This window comes from Branchiostoma lanceolatum, chromosome 1, assembly GCF_035083965.1.
Source record: "Branchiostoma lanceolatum isolate klBraLanc5 chromosome 1, klBraLanc5.hap2, whole genome shotgun sequence".
NCBI classification, from domain to species: Eukaryota; Metazoa; Chordata; class Leptocardii; order Amphioxiformes; family Branchiostomatidae; genus Branchiostoma; species Branchiostoma lanceolatum.
Genome location: NC_089722.1, coordinates 39,345,276 through 39,365,204, shown reverse-complemented (window position 1 = coordinate 39,365,204; position 19,929 = coordinate 39,345,276). Strand labels below are relative to the sequence as shown.

The window sequence follows — 19,929 nt, the reverse complement described above, 5'->3', positions numbered from 1 at the left end:
TATGGTGTGGTCTTGTGTTTTACAGATCTGCAAAAAAGCTGTCGGGTGAAGGAAAGGGCACAGCCGAATGGTGCACAAACGTCGGAAACGAACGGGGCCAGATTCTGACCAGTGTCCTGACCTGTGAAGAATCGGTGGAGAAGCTTGGCCCGATGGCTGCTGGGTTGATGAGCAGATATAAGAAGGCAGGGGAGGCAACCCCTCAGGTCATGTACGTGGACCGCGGCTGCTATTCGACCTATGGCGTCTCATCGGTGGAGCAGCTGTTTGGTGAGTGGGTGGTGGACGGCATGCTCACTCGCCTCGATGCATTCCACTGGATGCATCGGTTTGATGCAGCCGTCCGCACTGACCACCACCCCAAGTACGCGCTGTTCAAGTCTGCCCTGAGTGCAGCGGTCTTCGCCTACAATAAGGAAGATGTGGGGTCCAAGAGACATTCGCCAGGGTGGAGTTCGCCATCAACACACTCAAGGGTCCGGCGGGATTGGACGACAATCAGGTCCATCTCTTCAAGGACGTAGACGCCATCGACAAGGTCTGGGAGGCCCAGCAGAAGCACATTGAGTGCATACAGGACCCACCAGATATGCCGATGTATACCATAACAAAGTATGCCACCAAGAACGGCCATAGACTCCCGTACTACACCACGGCGAGGGGTAGCAACAGTCTGGAGGGCTTCCATAAGTTCCTTCCTGACATGATTCCGGGGCCCCACTGTGCCGCAATCCCCTTTCAGGTCTACCTGTTAAGCGGGATTGCCAGGTGGAACGCCAACAGAGAGGCTGGCTAGGTGCTGGGGCTGAAGGGGCGGAGGAACACGGTTTACATAAACCCGCTCATCCATCGCCTGAACGAGAGGGGAAAGCGGTTCTTCGGCGAGGAAGAAGAGGTGAACTTCCGCCCCCCTGTGCCTGTTGGCGAGGAGAAGATTGGCCTGGAATACCTGTTCGCCCAGTCATCTGACGACTTCAACACCGATGAGCATTATGCTGAGACACGGCAAGTGCTTCAGACAGCGGAGGAGGGAGATGGCGGCAAGGAGGAGGACATCCTGGAGGACGACAACGTTGATGACGTTACGTTGATGACGGGTACCGCAGTGAGGGCGATGCGGATGTGCCAGACCTGGCCGCCTTACGTGGGGCTGTCCGCATCAACCTCACTGACAACAGCATGGCTGCAGAGCTGGACCCTGTGGTGGAGGATGTCTGTGGGTCAAACCATGTAGACGGGTTCAGCTCTGTAGAAAACCTTGCAAAGGTGCTGGTGGCCATCGCATCGGAAGGAGGGAATCTTTCCCTGTCTGAAGAAGACCGGAGTAAGGTGGTGGAAGCATGGAACAAACTGGAGCTCCACGACAGGAACGTCCACCAGTTCCACTCCATGTACAGGGCGCGATGGGGGAACCCTCTGTTCGGGCGAACAAAGGGGGATCCCGCGCAAGCATCTCTGGTACAGCGGCTGAAGTTGGGTAAGAAGAGTGCCCCTGCTCATCTTATCGACTACAAGAACAGCCGGTTGATGTACTGTGTGGTGAAACAGTTGTGGCTGTCACCATCCCCCTACGGTACATCAACGGGGACTCCACAAAAGAGCCAGATCACCCTGATGTACACCCGCCTGCAGCACAGGGTGGTTGTGGACGACCCTGTACTGAGCAAGCTTGGGATCCCTCTTCTCAAGATCAACAACAAGAGCGTGAGGGAGTTTGTCAAGCGCCAGGAGGCCCTGGCCAGGCACAATGTGACGAATCAGGGGCTGGCCATGATGCGTCGCCAGCAGAGTGTATCTACCCAGGAAGCACCACGAGCTCCTGAACTGCCAACAGTCCTACCGCTTACAGACAGGCCACAGACTGAGTACAAACTCATTCCCAGTCTGGCAGGCACAAGGGTGTTGAAGTCGAGAATTGAGCACTTCGTGCCTCAGGCTTCAACATCCAGTTCATCAACAACAGTTCACCCACCATCAGTGCCGCATCACCCACCACCATGGCCAGTGCCACATCAGCCACCACTGGTACAACATCACCCACCACCGGTACAAGATAACCCACCACCATTGTACATCGGGACACCTACACCAGTGCAGTTTCCATCTACAAATACAATGTCAAGAGCAACATACTATAAGAGAAAAAGGTCACAAGAAAGTATGATTCCCAAGAAAGCTAAGGTGCAGAAAAATAACTGCTCTCTGTGTAAGGAGTCCACACAAGGGCACCGGAAGTATAAGTTGAAGAATTTCTGTGAGAAAACAAAAAAGTCAACTAGCAAGGCCCTAGCTAACATAGACTTCAAAGATTTCGAACACTTTAAAGACCATGCTTGTACTATAAAATCACCCAATAAATTCGGCTAACGTAAACTACCAGGGTCAGTCTGCTACTGACTACCGTGGTGTTCACATCGGTGGAGGCCTGGCTAAGACAGTCACCACCAACACAACTTACTCTCAAACAAATTCTTAAATGTAGAGACAACAGATAAGGAACTCATGTATTATTATACATGACGAAGTTAGCTTTATGTAACCCAGAATATAAATGACAATGCTGAGTCAAAATATCATGCTGTTTGGTAGTATAAGTAAAGACATTAGCTGACAGTTCATGTGCAGTTCTACCTTACAAGTTCTACAGATCATCTACAGAGTCCATATAACTGGCTTTTAGAATACCATGTAGACACCACAGCTACAAGTCATATTTGTGGACACACAGCTATCAGACATTTGAATTGTGAGGAGGACATTTCCAAGTTGCAAATATACAGTTAGACACTTTGAAACAACTTTGACAGGCCGATTTGAATGTTTATTTTTGAAGACAAGGTTTATTTTCTAAAAGCTGAAAGTTGTTATGACCATGTTTTTTTACAATCATTCTGCGTCATTCTGTATTGTTTCATAATGTTATTTCGAAAACCAGTTCATAATGTTATTTCGAAAAATATTTGAATCTCGTTCACCAGTATTATGCTAATCTTCCCTTCCTATTGTTTCAAGCCAGAGACAGTCTGGGACTTTTATGCGTTTATGTAGTTATGGGGGCCAATCCACCTTTCAAACTGCAGCAAGGCCACAGTGGGAAGCACTTCCTAAATTAGTTTATGGTTCTGGACCCAGGGTTCATATTCTCGATTTTTAGGGCTGAAGTCGATAAACTGTACAAGTAGTACTGGCCAGGTTGTAAAAAACTGTAAATAGTGAAGACTTTAATTTCCTATGTGTAGTCCATATTGGACAATTACCTCCAAAGCTGTAAATATTGTACATTTGTTGTAAATATTGTACTTTTATTGTAAATATTGTACATTTATTGTACATTTTGGGGGACAAAGTCCGTCTGTCACCTCCCCGTGGTGTCCCCTGGATAACGCTAACGGCAGCGGCAAAGCTATGAAAGAGTTTCTTGAATACAATTCTTTTATCAAAGCATACTTGAACAAACATATTATGATATTGCAATGTTCTTCAACTGAAAAAGATAGAAGCAGTGGATTCTCCCTCGTCATGATTTGTTGGAAGTCAAATTAGCTAGATTGACAGATAGATTTACATTACACTACGCGTATTCGGCTCGTTCCAGCGTCATTTCTTATTTTTGGTAACGCCACAATGGCGATGCAAAGTGCTTTTTTTGGTAACGCCACAGGGGCGGTGCTAAAGTGCATTTCACTATGGACGATTCCATCGCCGATCGCAGGGGCAAAACCGGGCGACGTGCAATGTAGTCCAGCTTTCCAGCTTTCTGGTTGGCCGGGAGTCCAGCTTGGAGTCCAGCTTTCCTAGCTTCCCGTTGGCCGGCAGTCCAGCTTACGTCACGCTCCGGGCCAATCAGGGCGCAGCAGCCCCGGCTTGAATTTTTGCTGCCGTCCGCCATTACTCGGGTACTCGCTAACCGAGCTGGTTTTTGGAGGTTTTTGTCCGTCAATCGCCGAGAAGCAGAATATCACGCACCGAGTTTGAGTTGGAAGCAGGTAAGGGACAGATCTTGTTAATTTGGATGGGGTGCGAGTCGAGAAAATCTCGAAAATCTACGAGAAAGCCCGTCTGCCGTACGTTAGCATACATATAACATAGGGGGGAGGGGGGGCTCGTCATCTTCTCGCCGGAATTTGGACATATCTCGGCTCAAACTCGACCGATTTGAATTTGGTTTCCACAGAATGAAAGCCCTTGAAATGTAGATCTAACGACACTGGTCACGTTTTATTCCGTGCCGTATTTTTCCTTCGGCGTGGGGCTAAACTTGATGTAAACAACGTACCGCTGGCCGGTGGGGTCATGGGGATACTTATTGTGTCGTCAGTTTATTGTCGGAATTCGATCATACCTCGACTTTAAGTTGACCGATTTGAACTTTGTGTCCACGAAAACGAAGCCCTTAATATTGAGATCTAACGGGTGAAGTCTCGTTCCATTCTATGCTGTGGTTTTCCATCGGCGTGGGGCCAAACATGATGTAAACAACGTAGGGGTGGGAGGGGGGCGCATCGCATGATCGCTTGAAACCTTTCGATATCACGGCTTGTGCCCTACATATTTATCTACTGTTTCCATGTAGTTGAAGCCCTTGAAATGTTCTTTAAGCAGGCTTATTCCTGTTTCTTTCTGTGCATTAGTTTCGTGTGTAGGTGACCAAAACCTGAACGTAAACAACAGGGGAGGGGGCGCCATGGCGGATCCCCTGCTGCCAGTCTTGTCCATCAATGATGTCAGCGTTCAGGCAGACCGCCAGCAATGTAAGCTTATTCCAACTCCAGAGGCCAAAAAGACCAAGGCTGCGACTAGGGCTGGCAAGAGACACATCACCATGGCCAGTGATGGAGAAGGAGGATACAGCCCTTCAAGAAGGTGAGCCAAAATAACAGCAATACACTTGTGAATGGTGTGTAATGTTCAGTAATGGAAATGTACTTGCCATCCCTGTGTGATTTGGTAGTGAATATCTGAAATCTTGTTTATCTTGCAGCCAAGAGACGCTGTCACAGAACACAGCCAACGGAGATACAGTACCTCGGACAACTTGTACTCATCTTCGGGCATTACAAATACAAGACATTCAAGTGGCTGTTGGAAAATGACGTTGGCTACGTGAAGTAGTAAGTGATAATATCACCTCTAATGATAATCTTATAAGTTTACCCGTACTAGAATGTCACCATCAAACCTGGAGACTTTTTCATGTAAATATAGGACAGAGAGCCAAGTGTAGTCAGTATATGTCTGACACTGATTTTGTTTTGCAGCTTCGGTTTTCTTTTCATTGTGGCACTTGCGCGAAACTCCCAACTACACTATTGATGTGTCTCTTTTTAAACGCATGGATAGACATATCCTCTGTCGCTACAGGCAACATGACTTCCTATTTGCCGTTAATGACATTACCGTGGACAGGTGGAAATTAACTCAACCTCCTCAACAAAACGTCGCGTGGATATCGTAAACGGGCATTCGAGTTCACGGCGAGGCGGCCCGACAGACAGTATATACATATATACACACATGCATCACCCCCCCCCCCCCCAACGAATATAGCACCTATTAAAAGCACGGAGAATCATCATTTCCCTTACATATCTTACCTTTGAATGTTCCGTAGGATGAGTGCGTTTCGTGCCACACACATCATGCGACTATTTTCCCGAAATGTTCCTTTTATAATCGAAAATGCAGGCGCCTAAAGGCGGATGTGGACATGTCGGTAAAGCGGGGCAGGCGGAGTGATCCGTGCGACGCGGGGGCAACGTAGATAATGTAATGTAATGTAACGTAAACCTACTCACACTGATCAATATCTTAACTTTCAATCCGACCACCCACTGGACCATAAACTGGGTGTTATACGGACCCTCTTCCACAGGGCGGAAACAATCATAACTGACCCCAAAGACTTAGAGGAGGAGAAAGTTCACATCACACATGCGTTGAAGAAGTGCGGGTATCCCACATGGGCAGTAGATAAGGCCACTAGACCGAAACCTCCACGGCAAATTAACTCCAAACAGTGCCAAAGTAAACACACCAACAGAGGCATTGTAGTACTACCTTATGTGAAAGGTCTGTCAGAAGGACTTAGGAGAATTTTCAATGCACATGGGATAAGGACATGCTTTAAACCAACAAGAACCTTGCGCAGCCTGCTAGTCTCCCCCAAGGATAAGACACCCAAGGGAGGCAAGTGCGGAGTGGTTTACCATATACCTTGCCAAGGTCAAAACATCAAAGGGCCTTGTAAGGAAACCTACGTTGGGGAAACTGAAAGATCACTAAAGACCCGGTTCAACGAGCACAAACGCCCAAGCACCATCTCCTCAGAAGTCTCACAGCACTTACACATAGAATCCCCTGGACATTCAGTTTCACTGGATAAAGTTAAAATTCTGGACACTGAGTCGGACTTTGTGGCAAGAGGCATCAAGGAAGCCATTTACATCAGGGCCCTACGACCATCCCTCAACAGAGACGGCGGGCGCTACAGACTTTCCAATACTTACGATCCACTACTCACGGAGTCACGTGTGCTATCTGCATAACGTGACGTCACCCCAGCGGTGGATGGATCATTCCTTGACAAAGACCGATGTCGTACGGTCGAAAATTTGGGTAAGTCCAATTTTTTGTGTTGGAAATTACAGTTTAAACTCGTTTAAGAAGGTAGATAATGTATGTTTCAAGTTCGCTTGCCTCCCGTCAACTAAGAAACTATGAAACTGATTCACTTTAACTTATGAATAAATGCTGGTGTTGTAGAATGTGAGCATGGTGCTGTAGAAGCACTAGAACGCACCTGTCCATCTGTGCGTCTTGTACGAACTTCGCAAATTCCGTATATTCCAAAACTCCGTCCTTCATAGAAATCAAAAGATCGTACAATATGATTGTTCAGCTATTTTCTGACCGAGTATAGTCAACTGTCTGTGTCTTATATCAATGTGGAGACCGTAAAAAAACAGCCGTTCTGGGTGCCCCATATGGCGGCCGTCATAGCGTGTTTCCTGGCTTGTTGGGGCCCCAAATGGGGTATAATGGTATACCTATACAGGGACCTATACGGGTACGGGTACCTATACAGGGTTTTCCCCTTACCGGATGTAAACAACGCACTGGTGGCCGGTGGGGTCATGGGGATACTAAATTATAGATGACCTCTCATATCTCGACTCAAACTTGGCCGATCTGAATTTTGTGTCCACGAAAACGAAGCCCTTGAAGTTGAGAACTAACGAGTGAAGTCGCGTTTCATTCCATGCTGTAGTTTTCCATCGGCATTGGGCCAAACATGATGTAAACAACGTAGGGGTGGGAGGGGGGCGCATCGCCTGATCGCTTGAAACCTTTCGATATCACGGCTTGTGCCCTACATATTTATCTACTGTTTCCATGTAGTTGAAACCCTTTAAGCAGGCTTTAGTTTCGTTGTGTCGGTGACCAAAACCTGAACGTAAACATCTGGGGAAGGGGCGCCATGACGGATCCCCTGCTGCCAGCCTTGTCCATCAAGGATGTCAGCGTTCAGGAAGACCGTCAGCAGTGTAAGCTTATTCCAGCTCCAGAGGCCAAAAAGACCAAGAAAGACACAACGCCTTGGCCAGTGATGCAGAATGAGGAAACAGCCCTTCAAGAAGGTGAGCTAAACCAAAATAACAGCAATACACTTACTAGCATGATTGTTATGTGAATGGTGTGTAATGTTCAGTAATGGAAATGTACTTGCCATCCCTGTGTGATTTGGTAGTGAATAGCTGAAATCTTGTTTATCTTGCAGCCAAGAGACGCTGTCACAGAACAAAGCCAACGGAGGTACAGTACCTCGGACAACTTGTACTCATCTTCGGGCATTACAGAAACAAGACATTCAAGTGGCTGTTGGAAAATGACGTTAGGTACGTGAAGTAGTAAGTAATAATATCACCTATTATTACTGATAATTATATAAGTTTACTTGTAATAAAATGTCACCATCAAACCTTGAGATATTTTCATGTAAATAGGACAGAGACTGAGAGAGCCATTCAGTATATTTATGACACTGATTTTGTTTTACAGCTTGGAACAACCTTGCATGGATGTTTGAACAACCTTGAGCTCCACGACAGAAACGTCCACCAGTTCCATTCCATGTACCGGGCGCGATGGGGGAACCCTTTGTTTGGTCGGACAAAGGGGGATCCAGTGCAAGCTGCTCTGGTCCAACGGCTGAAGTTTGGAAAGAAGAGTGCCCCTGTTCACCTCATTGACTACAAGAACAGTCGGTTGATGTACTGTGTGGTGAAGCAGTTGTGGCTGTCACCATCGCCTTACAGTACGTCAACAGGAACTCCACGGAAGAACCAAATCACCCAGCTGTACCTCCGCCTGCAGCAAAGAGAGATGGTGGACGACCCGGTACTGAGCAAGCTTGGAGCCCTCTGCTCAAGATTAACATTAATAACAACAAGGGCGTGAGGGAGTTCATCATGCGTCACTAGGAGGCCCTGGCCAGGCAAAATGTGACCAATCAGGGGCTGGCCATGCATGATACCTCGCCAGCAGAGCTTTTCAACCCAGGAAGCACCACCAGCCCCTGAACTGCCAACAGTTCTTTCTACCTCACACAGACACACAGGCTGAATACAAACTCATCCCCAGTCTGGCAGGCACAAGGGTGTTGAATCCAGTATTGAGCACTTTGTGCCTCGGGCTTCAACATCCAGTGCAGTTCCAGCATACATCATGACCCCTACCCCTACCTCTGTGCAGTTCCCATCTACCTCTTCCATGGGAAGATCAGCTTTCTTCAAGAGGAAGATGTCCCAGGAAACTGTAGTGACTGTTGAATTAGCTTAAAAAGGGAAGGATTAGAAGAATCAACTGTTCTCCGTGTGGGCAGTGTACCCAAGGGCAAAGAAAATACAAGGCCAAGAACTTATGTGAAGTAACAAAGAAGTCAACCTGCAAGGCCCTAGCCCGCATGGAGTTAAGGGACACTTCAAGTCCGAGGTGGACAAACTGTCTGTGTAGACAGTAGTACACGTAGATACCTTGTAAAAAGTTTCCGTATTTGTAGTCCATATTGGACCTCGTGAATATTGTACATTTGTTGTCAATATTGTACATTTGTTGTAAATATTGTACATTTGTTGTAAATATTGCACATTGTTGTAAATATTGTACATTTGGGGGGAAAACACCCTATTAAATCTCTATGCGACTGTTATATGGTGTTCTAAATACTTGACATATAGAAGAAGTGGATATTTCCTCATAAGATACAGCTTTCGTGATAATGATAAGAAAATAGAAATCAAATTTAAGACGCTAAAATGCATGCAAATAGATGGGGAAAATGCTGGACTTGCTGCACTGCATTGCACTACGGTGCGTTCCACCGCCCCCAAACAGTTTTTGTGCGATGAAGTCCAGCTTTCCAGCGTTCTCATTGGCCGCGAGTCCAGCTTTGAGTCCAGCTTTCCTAGCTTCCCGTTGGCCGACAGTCCAGCTTGCGTCACACAGCAGCCCCGGATTGAATTTTGCCGGCCGGCCGGCCGCCATTACTCGGGCACTCGCTAACCGAGCTGTTTTTTGAAGGATTTTGTCCGTCAATCGCCGAGAAGCAGCAGATTACGTACCGAGTTGCAGTTGGAAGCAGGTAAGGAACAGATCTTGTTAGTTTGGGTGGGATGCGAGTCGAGAAAATCTCGAAAATCAACGAGAAAGCCTGCCTGTCGTACGTTAGCATACATATAACATAGGGGGGAGGGGGGCTCATCATCTTCTCGCCGGGATTCTGACATGTCTCGGCTCAAACTTGACCGATTTGAATTTGGTTTCCACAGAATGAAAGCCATTGAAATGGAGATCCATCGACATTAGTCACGTTTTCTTCCATGCCGTATTTTTCCATCGGCGTGGGGTTAAACTTGATGTAAACAACGTACCGCTGGCCGGTGGGGTCATGGGGATACTTGTAGATGACCTCTCGTAATCTATAAACATCTGCGGGAAGAAATAACTGGCCACCGCCAGAGTTTCATTTGGAAGGTAAGGAACGCATCTTGTCAATCTGAATCAGCCGTTAAGCTGAGAAAATGTCCGAAATCGACATGAATGTGTGCCGTACATTAACATGATATAGCAGGGGGGGGGGGGGTCTCGTCAGCTTATTGTCGTTATTCCGACATATCTCGACTTCAAGTTGGCTGACCTGAATTTTGTGTCCATGAAAACGAAGCTCTTAAAATGCAGATCTAACGAATGTAGTCGCGTATTATCCCATGCTGTAGTATTCCTTCGGTATGGAGCCAAACATGATGTAAACTACGTAGGGGTGCGCATCGTCTGATCTGAAACCTTTCGATATCACGGCTTTTACCCTATATATTTATCTACTGTTTCCATGTAGCTGAAGCCCTTGAAATGTCCTTTAAGCAGGCTTAGTCCTGTTTCTTTCTGTGTATTAGTTTCGTGTGTCGGTGACGAAAACCTGAACGTAAACAACAGGGGAGGGGGCGCCATGGCGGATCCCCTGCTGTCAGCCTTGTCCATCCAGGATGTCAGCGTTCAGGCAGACCGCCAGCAGTGTAAGCTTATTCCAACTCAAAAGGCCAACGATGCCAAGAGAGACAGTGCCATGCCATTGACGGAGAAGGAGGATACAGCCCTTCAAGAGATTACCTCGAGCTAAAACAAAATAACAGCAATACATTTATGATTGTTATGTGGATGGTGTGTAATGTTTAGTGTTTCGGTAGTGAAAATCTGAAGTCTTATTTATGTTGCAGCCAAGAGACGCTGTCACAGAACAAAGCCAACGGAGGTACAGTACCTCGGACAACTTGTACTCATCTTCGGGCATTACAGAAAAAAAAGACATTCAAGTGGCTGTTGGAAAATGATGTTAGCTACGTGAAGCAGTAAGTAATGATATCACCTATTACTACTGATATAAGTTCACTCGTAAGAAAATGCCACCATGAAACCTTGAGACTTTTTCATGTAAATATAGGACAGAGAGCCATTCAGTATACTTCTGACACTGATTTTGTTTTACAGCTTGGTTGGCAAGCACGTGAAGTAGGTATGTGCTGTTGGCCACAAAGTCGACATCCGGGACCGGTGGCTTAAGGACTACCTGCTGAAGTATGTCAACTACTTCCCGCAGGTGTCCTCTCACCTGGAGGTCAACATCGACTCCTGCACCTACGGGATTGGTCCCTTCAAAAGTTTTACATACAAACAAATGTATGAGTGGTATCAGTTCCACAAGAAACTACAGGCCGACCAGCAGCTTGGCACAGCCCAGGAGCGAAAGCAGGCAGAGGAAGCCCACCTGGCCGTTCGTAGGTGGCTGTCAATGAAGGAAGAAGACATCACCAGTAGGCCAATGAAGAGGTTCGGTAGTACATCCTCCAGAAGGACAAGGATGAGGTAAGGAAGATCTCAGTTGTAAATGATGACACAATAGAGCTTTTATGAGATGTTTGAATATGTGGTGCAGCAATATATATGTATATAGTCATTGCTATTGTTCAGTGGTGCAAACTGTGTTTTTAGCAATCCACCCAGAAGCAAGGAGCTGAACCACAACCTTCCACAAGCCAGTCCACCCGGAAGCAAGGAGCTGAACCACAACCTTCCACAAGCCAGTCCACCCGGAAGCAAGGAGCTGAACCACAACCTTCCACAAGCCAGTCTTTCAACCCAGCCGACCACGACCCAAGCTGGGACGATGATTCGTACCTCACCCAAGCTGCAAAGAGCTTGGACGCAGCAGTAGGTCAGTGATATGTGTACCACTGCTATAATGCACAAGTCAACCAGCTAACTTTTGTATTTTTAAACCATCACTTTACTGTGTAATACACTATCATTACCCACATTGTGTTGAAATGTTGTGTAGTAACGGTCAGTTGACTGTGTTGACGACGCCCCTGCAGTTCCAGAGCAAGCTGCTAGGAGCCCCAAACCCACACCATGTCTTCATTACATCACAAGCTATCTGCCACCAAAAAATCAAGACTTCGAAACGCCCAGGTCAAAAGATAGAAAAAACAGAAGTTCTATTGCAATACCAAGGTCATATACCAGGGGCCCTAAATTTGCCCTAACCATTGTCTACCCAACACCTACCCACATAGCAAATATCATCGTAATCCATCCAGAAGTTCCTGAGTTATGCTGACTACAATAGTCCGGAAACACAGACACACAGACATACACGCCCAAAACAATATCTCCATTTTTCATGGAGATAATCGTATCACCTATTACTACTGATATAAGTTCACTCGTAAAAAAATGAAACCTTGAGACTTTTTCATGTTAATATAGGACAGAGAGCCATTCAGTATACTTCTGACACTGATTTTGTTTTACAGCTTGGTTGACGAGCACGTGAAGAAGGTACGTACTCATGGCTACAAGGTCGACATTCAGGAGCGTTGGCTGAAGGACTACCTGCTGAAGTATGTCAACCACTTCCCGCAACCAACATCGACTCCTGCACCTACGGGATCGGTCCCTTCAAAAGTTTCACGTACAAACAAATGTATAAGTGGTATCAGTTCCACAAGAAACTACAGGCCGACCAGCAGCTTGGCACAGCCCACGAGCGAAAGCAGGCAGACAATGGTGGAGGACAGTAACATCATCAGCGGGCAAATCCACAGTCAGACTTTTTTGAGTTCGATGATAACCATGTACGTACCTGGCTGTCCCGGTACGGACAAGTACAGTACTCTAGAATTATGGTAACGTACAGGGACAAGCCGTCAATAAGGAATGGCAATAGGCAGCACAAGATAGTACTGAAACCGGGTGTCAACATCCCATCCTCTTGGAGGATGGCCGATGGCAGGCTAGTCTTTTCCGTTATGTAGGCCAAGTGCGAACCTGCTTGAAATGCCATCAGGAAGGGCATGAAGTAGCAAACTGTACAGTCCTGTTCTGTAACAAGTGCTAGACTGTTGGTCATATCGCTTCCGAATGTACGAACGACATTATGTGCAATAACTGCCACAAGGAGGGCCACATTGCCCGTCGTTGTCCTACGTCATACGCTAGCAAACTGCAGCTAGACAACCAGTGGTGTTTGCCGTCCTGTCGGACGGTGCTCGATCTTTAAGGATTAGCAACATTTATGCCCCGAATGAGGCTGCGGAAAGATCCACATTTTCCGCAGCCTGAACAAGTTCCTCTCACACACAGATCCCACTATTCTGTGTGGGGATTTCAATTGCATCGAATGTCCAAACATCGACAAGAGAGGCGGAAACCCCAACCGCGCAGCTCTGGAGGGTCAAAAGAGCTGAAACACCTCTGTGAGAGTCACGATTTATATGACTCGTGGCGGAAGCTCAACCCGGACGCCTGGGTGTATACCTGGCGCCTGGGGGATTACACTGTAGCTTGCCGCCTGGATAGATTATACTCGTCCAGAGGCCTATCTGTTTCGGGTCACTCCTTTCTACCTGCTTACTTTACTGACCACGACTGTGTCAAAATGGAAGTTCTCCAAACGCCCAAAAAGAGAACTTCCACATGGAAATGTAATATTTCTATTCTAAAAGACAAAGATGTCCAGTTGGATTTTTCTCCTTCCTACAAGGACTGGCGGACATTAAAGCCGGGTTTCCCAACCTTAAGATCCTGGTGGGATGACGTTAAAGAACGAACCCGCCTCTTGCTCATCAAGCACTCTTGTCGAATAGCTAAAGAAAAACGAGAAGCTCGCTACCAACTGAACAATCTTTTGGGTGATCTCACCAACCAACTTAACGCTGATGCTGTCTCTCCCGACATCCTTAGGCAGTACCAGTCTACAAAGGATGCCCTCGCCGCACTGGAAACTTCCGAAGCACTGGGTGCCATTGTGCGGTCGCGCATCAAGCACTTTGAGGAAGGAGAGAAGTGCACATCCTTCTTTATAAAGCAGGCTGCTTCTAATGGCAGAAAGAAGAGAATTTCAGCCGTACGAGACTCGGCTGGGCAATTAAGTCGTCCATGAGGACGGCGATATCTCAGAGGTGTTTAGACAATTTTATGAGGAACTGTTTGCGGAAGAGCCAGTAGATCCGGTTGCTTCCGATCAGTTATGTAACAACCTCGAAAACATTTTGGATCCAGAGGAGGCCCAGCTACTGGAAACCCCCCTCACCCCAGATTAGTTCTTCAACTCTGTTCGTAGCATGGAGAATAACAAATGTCCGGGAAGTGATGGACTCCCGAAAGAGTTCTACACAACATTCTGGTATTCGGTTGCCGATGACTTCCCGAGTGTGTTTAACGAGGTCTTCGAGGATGGGGAACTCTCCCATAGCCAAAAATACGGTGTAGTGAGATTGCTACCGAAGAAGGGGGGCGAACTAGACCCCAAGAATAGAAGACCTATCTCCCTTCTCGACACCGACAACGTGCGTGCGGCAAGGTTGTCCCCTCTCTCCACTTTTGTACGCAATCTCTCTCGAGCCGTTTGCGGCGACACTGCGTAAAGACACAGAGGTACACGGAGTCAAATTGCCGGGTGGCCATGAAGCAAAAATGTCCCTGTACCCAGACGATAACTCTGCCTTCCCCACCGCAGACAAATCCATAGTCAGACTCTTTGAGCTTGTGGAGCTATACAACAGAGGCTCCGGCTCAAACCTAAACCTAGACAAGTGTGAAGGGTTACGGCTTGGCAAATGGAGGAATAGGTCCGATAGTCCTGTTAACATTAAGTGGACATCAGGGTCTATCTACTTGCTTGGCGGGGCCTTAGGCAACATTGATATGCCCCTTACTAACTGGAAAGAAGGAAAACGCAAATTCGTTGGGACCCTGCAGCAGTGGGGAGCTAGATCCCTTTCCTTCACTGGCAAAGTCACGGTGGCTAACGCTCTGGCCGCCGCCAAACTGTGGTACCTTGCGTCGGTGTTCATCCCTCCCGACTCCGTCATCAAAGGCATCAACCTACCCTGTACTTCCTTTTGGAAAACCGTCGTGAAATGGTCAGTCGAGTCGAAACACCATATACCTCCCTCCTTAGAAGGGAGGCTGGGGGCTAATCCGCCTAGCAAAGAAGGGAAAATGCCTGTACTGTCGCCCCCTTTCCGACATCCTATCGAAGGGGAACTGCCTTGGGTACAGCTGGACAGACACTTGCTGGGTATATCATCAAACGTTTTGACCCATCAACCTGGTCAAATAACATGCCCCACTCTCCGAATGCCCCTCCCCACTATAAAGCCCTCCAGACTCTTGTATCAGAACTCGCAGAAGCATATCCTTATAAGCATTGGGGTCCTGGGTGTACTACGCGAAACAAAACCCTCCACAAGCCAGTCGTTCAACCCAGCCGTCCACGATCCAAGCTGAAATGATGATTCAGACCTTATCCAGGCTGCACAAAGCTGGGCATGGGAAGCAGTAGTAGGTCAGTGATATGTGTACCACTGCTATAATGCACAATCAACCAACTTTTGCATTTTTAAACCATCACTTTTCTGTGTCATACTATGTTTTCACTATCAGTATCATAACTCACATTGTTGCTGTGATGAAATGTTGTGTAATGGTCAGTTGAATTTGTCATCATCACCGTTCATTCATCATTTTGTGTAACAATGTGATGTTGTGTTGTCATTGTTTTTGTTAATCATTTAATCAATGTATGTTCTTGTTGTGTAGCCATCCGTGTGACTAAGCATGGTTTTGTATTGTCATCTGTCAACCACACTGCTTTGTGATGTGGTCACTTGAGGGGTCAGGGCTAATTGGAGCACAACCTCCACATGGTATGGTTCTGCACGCTGGCCAAGGCCACGACCTCAATTCAAGTGTCACGTGACGTGACATGAGTTGTGTAGAATATATATTCTTAACCTGAGTTTTCTGAAGACTGTACTTCACTAGACTAATTGCACTTTATGAGTTTTGTTGAAGATAGAAGGTAACTGGTTAATATTCCTTAGAGGTGCATTACAGTTTCAACATTATTATTGCATTTTGTTTCTATGCTATGTATACAAAGCTGATTTCTTTTCTTGACTAACTTGTATCAAAAAGGGGAGAGTAGCAAGAATCCTGGACCTAGCAACGAGAAGCCACCGGAACCGAGCAGTGAGAAGCTGCCTGGACCAGTCAACGAGAAGCCACTTGAACCGAGCAGTAAGAAGCCACCTGGACCAAGCAACGAGAAGCCAACTGAACCGAGCACAAGTAAGTACACAAGCACAACATTATATGACAAAAGCCATTAAAGGCATTAACAAGAGCATTTGAGTGGTTAAGCATACCATTCATCATACAGGGATGCACAGCATTTATTGTGGTAGGTTGAGCCCCTGTCTTTATCTTTTATTTCATTTCATTTGCATATGTTTACAGAGTATTGGGCAGGAAGCGGTTGCTTATCTAAAGCCTTTTACGCAACATAATGACATACTGTCTTTATCTTTGCAGGTGCTCTTCCTAGTCTTCGCTCCTCTTTCAGCGTCCACCGCCAAGACGAGAGTTACCCTGTCCCAACTTGCTGCGCAAGGCATACCTAGTGTCAGAGGCAGCAAACATTGAAGACTACAGGACACAGATCATGTCTGTGTTTGGAAGAGTCCTGAAGCTTGACTCCACCAAGAAGGTATCTACAACTGTACTTCACAGTATTTACACATGTTACACTTTTTTTGGACCTACGAGTGTATTGCCATCAATTGTATTGTTTTAGCTGCTTTTTCATATGGTGTGGTCTTGTGTTTTACAGATCTGCAAAAAGCTGTCGGGTGAAGGAAAGGGCACAGCAGAATGGTGCACGAACGTCGAAAACGAACGGGGCCAGATTCTGACAAATGTCCAGACCTGTGAAGAATCGGTGGAGAAGCTTGGCCCGATGGCTGCTGGGTTGACGAGCAGATATAGGAAGGCAGGGGAGGCAACCCCTCAGGTCATGTACGTGGACCGCGGCTGCTGTGCGGCCTATGGCGTCTCATCGGTGGAGCAGCTGTTTGTTGAGTGGGTGGCGGACGGCATGCTGACTCGCCTGGATGCATTCCACTGCATGCATCGCTTTGATGCAGCCGTCCGCACTGACCACCCCAAGTACGCGCTGTTCAAGTCTGCCCTGAGTGCAGCGGTCTTCGCCTACAATAAGGAAGACGTAGGCAGACTGATCGCTGCCATTAGGGCAGGTGACCCAACCCGGTTTAATAGTCTAACAGACGAAGACCTGATGGCGTCTCACATCACCAAAGAACAGCTCAAACACTATGTTCGCAGGGTGACAGTTGGGGCCCAAGCAAGAGACATTTGCCAGGGTGGAGTTCACCATCAACACACTCAAGGGTCCGGCGCGAATGGACGACAACCAGGTCCATCTGTTCAAGGACATAGACGCCATCGACAAGGTCTGGGAGGCCCAGCAGAAGCACATTGAGTGCATACAGGACCCACCAGATATGCCGATGTATACCATCACAAAGTATGCCACCAAGAACGGCCACAGACTCCCGTACTACACCACGGTGAAGGGGAGCAACAGTCTGGAGGGCTTCCATAAGTTCCTTCCTGACATGATTCCGGGGCCCCATTTTGCCGCAATCCCCTTTCAGGATTGAGCACTTTGTGCCTCGGGCTTCAACATCCAGTGAAGGTCACCCATCACCACCAGTGCAACATTACCCACCACCAGCCTACAACCTGAACCCTCACCCACCACCAGCCTACAACCTGAACCCTCACCCACCACCGGCCTACAACCTGACCCCTACCTCTGCGCAGTTCCCATCTACAACTGCCATGGGAAGATCAACATTCTTCTAGAAGAAGTCACAGGCAGCTGTCGTGTTGAACTTGAAGAAAAGGAAAGTTCAGAGGAACAACTGTTCTCTGTGTGGGCAGTCTACCCAAGGGCACAGAAAGTACAAGGCAAAGAACTTCTGTGAAGTAACAAAGAAGTCGACCTGCAAGGCCCTAGCCCACATGGAGTTCAGGGACTTTGAACACTTCAAGTCTGAGGTGGACAAACTGTCTGTGTAGATAGTAGTACATGTAGATACCTTGTCAAAGGTTTCCGTGTTTGTAGTCCATATTGGACCTTGTAAATATTGTACATGTTTGTAAATACTGTATATTTATTGTAAATATTGTACGTTTGGGGGGACAGCGTCCGCCTGTCACCTCCCCGTGGTGTCCCCTGGATAACGCTAACGGCAAAGCTATGTTTTTGAATAAAGTTCTTCAAGTTCAATGGATTAGACATTTATAATTGAGAAAACACCCTATTAAATCCCTTTACGACAGTTGTAAGATGTTCTAAACACTTGACATATAAAGGTAGTGCATGTTTCCTCTTAAAATACAGCTTTCATGAGATTATCAAGAGAGTAATACTCATATTTATAAGTCGCTAAAATGCATGCAATAGATGGGGAAAATGCTGGACTTGCTGCACTGCATTGCACTACGGTGCGTTCCACCGCCCCCAAACGGGTTTTGTGCAATTTAGTCCAGCTTTCCAGCGTTCTCATTGGCCGCGAGTCCAGCTTTGAGTCCAGCTTTCCTAGCTTCTCGTTGGCCGACAGTCAGGGCGCAGCAGCCCCGGCTTGAATTTTGCCGGCCGGCCGCCATTACTCGGGCACTCGCTAACTGAGCTGGTTTTTGCCCGATAAACGCCGAGAAGCAGCAAATTACGAACCGAGTTTTAGCTGAAAGGAGGTAAGGAACAGATCTTGTTAGTTTGGATGGGATGCGAGTCGAGAGAATCACGAAAATCAACGAGAAAGCCTGCCTCGGCGGCCGTACGGTAGCACACATATAACATGGGGGGAGGGGGGGCTCGTCATCTTCTCGCCGGCATTTGGACATATCTCGGCTCAAACTTAACCGATTTGAATTTAGTTTCCACAGAATGAAAGCCCTTGAAATGGAGATCTAACTACATTAGTCACAATCCATTCCATGCCGTATTTTTCCATCGGCGTGGGGCTAAACTTGATGTAAACAAAACAATTTACCGCTGGCCGGTGGGGTCACTTGTAGATGACCTCTCGTAAATTACCATAAATATCTGCGGGAAGAAATAACTGGCCACCGAGTTTCAGTTGGAAGGTTAGGAACACATCTTGTCAATCTGAATCAGCCGTTAAGCTGAGAAAATGTCCGAAATCGACAAGAATGTGTGGCGTACATAACATGATATAACGGGAGGGGGGTGGCTAGTCAACTTATTTACTGGCGGAATTCAGACATATCTCGACTTAAAGTTGACCGATCTGAATTTTGTGTCCACGAAATCGAAGCCCTTATAATGGAAATCTTATAACATTAGTCACGTTTTTTCCATGGTATAGTTTTCAATCGGCGTGGGGCCAAACATGATGTAAACAACTTCGTAGCGGTGGGAGGCGGTCGTATCGTCTGCTCGTCTGCTTACAATAGAAACCATTCGATATCTCGGCTTGTACCCCATATATCTATCTGCTGTTTCCATGTAGTTGAAGCCCTTGAAAAATCCTGTTGGGGTACATTGACAAACAGGATGGTCTTGTTGGTAAGTACACACATGCAAAAATATTAGGTGACAAAAGCCCCTATTCCTTAACAAAAGGATGTAGCATACCATTCATGCTACAGAAATGCACAGCATTTATTGTGGTAGGTTGAGCCACTGTCTTTATCTTTGCAGGTAAGCTTCGCCACCTCTTTCAGCCTCCACTACCAAGACGAGAGTTACCCTGTCCCAACTTGCTGCGCAAGGCATACCTGGTGTCTGAGGTAGCAAACATTGAAGACTACAGCCGGGACAGCTTGACCTCATACAGACAGGCCACAGACCGAATACAAACTCATACCCAGTCTGGCTGGCACAAGGGTATTGAAGTCTAGAATTGAACACTTCGTGCCTCGACATCCAGTGCAGTTCACTCACCACCAGTACAATATCACCCACCACCAGCCTACAACATG

General features: G+C 47.0%; 2 protein-coding genes and 1 long non-coding RNA gene across 8 annotated transcripts; all 3 read left to right on the top strand.

Annotated features, from left to right (window-relative positions):
- Positions 1 to 3,699: 3,699 nt before the first annotated feature.
- LOC136428243 (uncharacterized) lies at positions 3,700 to 5,226 on the top strand. The gene is made up of 3 exons (XR_010754601.1): positions 3,700 to 3,986; positions 4,632 to 4,863; positions 4,982 to 5,226. It is a non-coding gene; the product is annotated as an uncharacterized lncRNA (long non-coding RNA).
- Positions 5,227 to 6,707: 1,481 nt separating this feature from the next.
- LOC136422657 (uncharacterized) lies at positions 6,708 to 8,707 on the top strand. Its single transcript, XM_066410486.1, has 3 exons — positions 6,708 to 7,637; positions 7,778 to 7,895; positions 8,059 to 8,707. The coding sequence occupies exons 1-3, from the start codon at positions 7,478 to 7,480 to the stop codon at positions 8,084 to 8,086; spliced, it is 306 nt and encodes a 101-aa protein (XP_066266583.1). The 5' UTR covers positions 6,708 to 7,477; the 3' UTR covers positions 8,087 to 8,707.
- A 611-nt stretch (positions 8,708 to 9,318) lies between these two features.
- On the top strand, positions 9,319 to 19,929 carry LOC136422629 (uncharacterized). 6 transcript variants are annotated; one of them, XR_010753645.1, is made up of 10 exons: positions 9,319 to 9,640; positions 9,828 to 10,032; positions 10,452 to 10,571; positions 10,773 to 10,904; positions 11,044 to 11,418; positions 11,545 to 11,767; positions 12,369 to 16,188; positions 16,432 to 16,606; positions 16,730 to 18,678; positions 19,649 to 19,929. XR_010753645.1 is itself a non-coding variant. In XM_066410461.1 (8 exons), exons 7-8 carry the CDS (start codon positions 16,562 to 16,564, stop codon positions 17,396 to 17,398), a joined length of 714 nt encoding a protein of 237 aa, XP_066266558.1. In that variant the 5' UTR covers positions 9,499 to 9,640; positions 9,828 to 10,032; positions 10,773 to 10,904; positions 11,044 to 11,418; positions 11,545 to 11,767; positions 12,369 to 16,188; positions 16,432 to 16,561; the 3' UTR covers positions 17,399 to 18,211. The 6 variants fall into 6 exon arrangements, 1 of the variants encoding a protein (XP_066266558.1); XR_010753650.1 differs by lacking the exon at positions 10,452 to 10,571 and having other exon boundaries at positions 9,322 to 9,640; positions 12,369 to 15,403; positions 15,658 to 16,188; XR_010753647.1 differs by lacking the exon at positions 10,452 to 10,571 and having other exon boundaries at positions 9,322 to 9,640; positions 12,369 to 15,764; positions 16,036 to 16,188.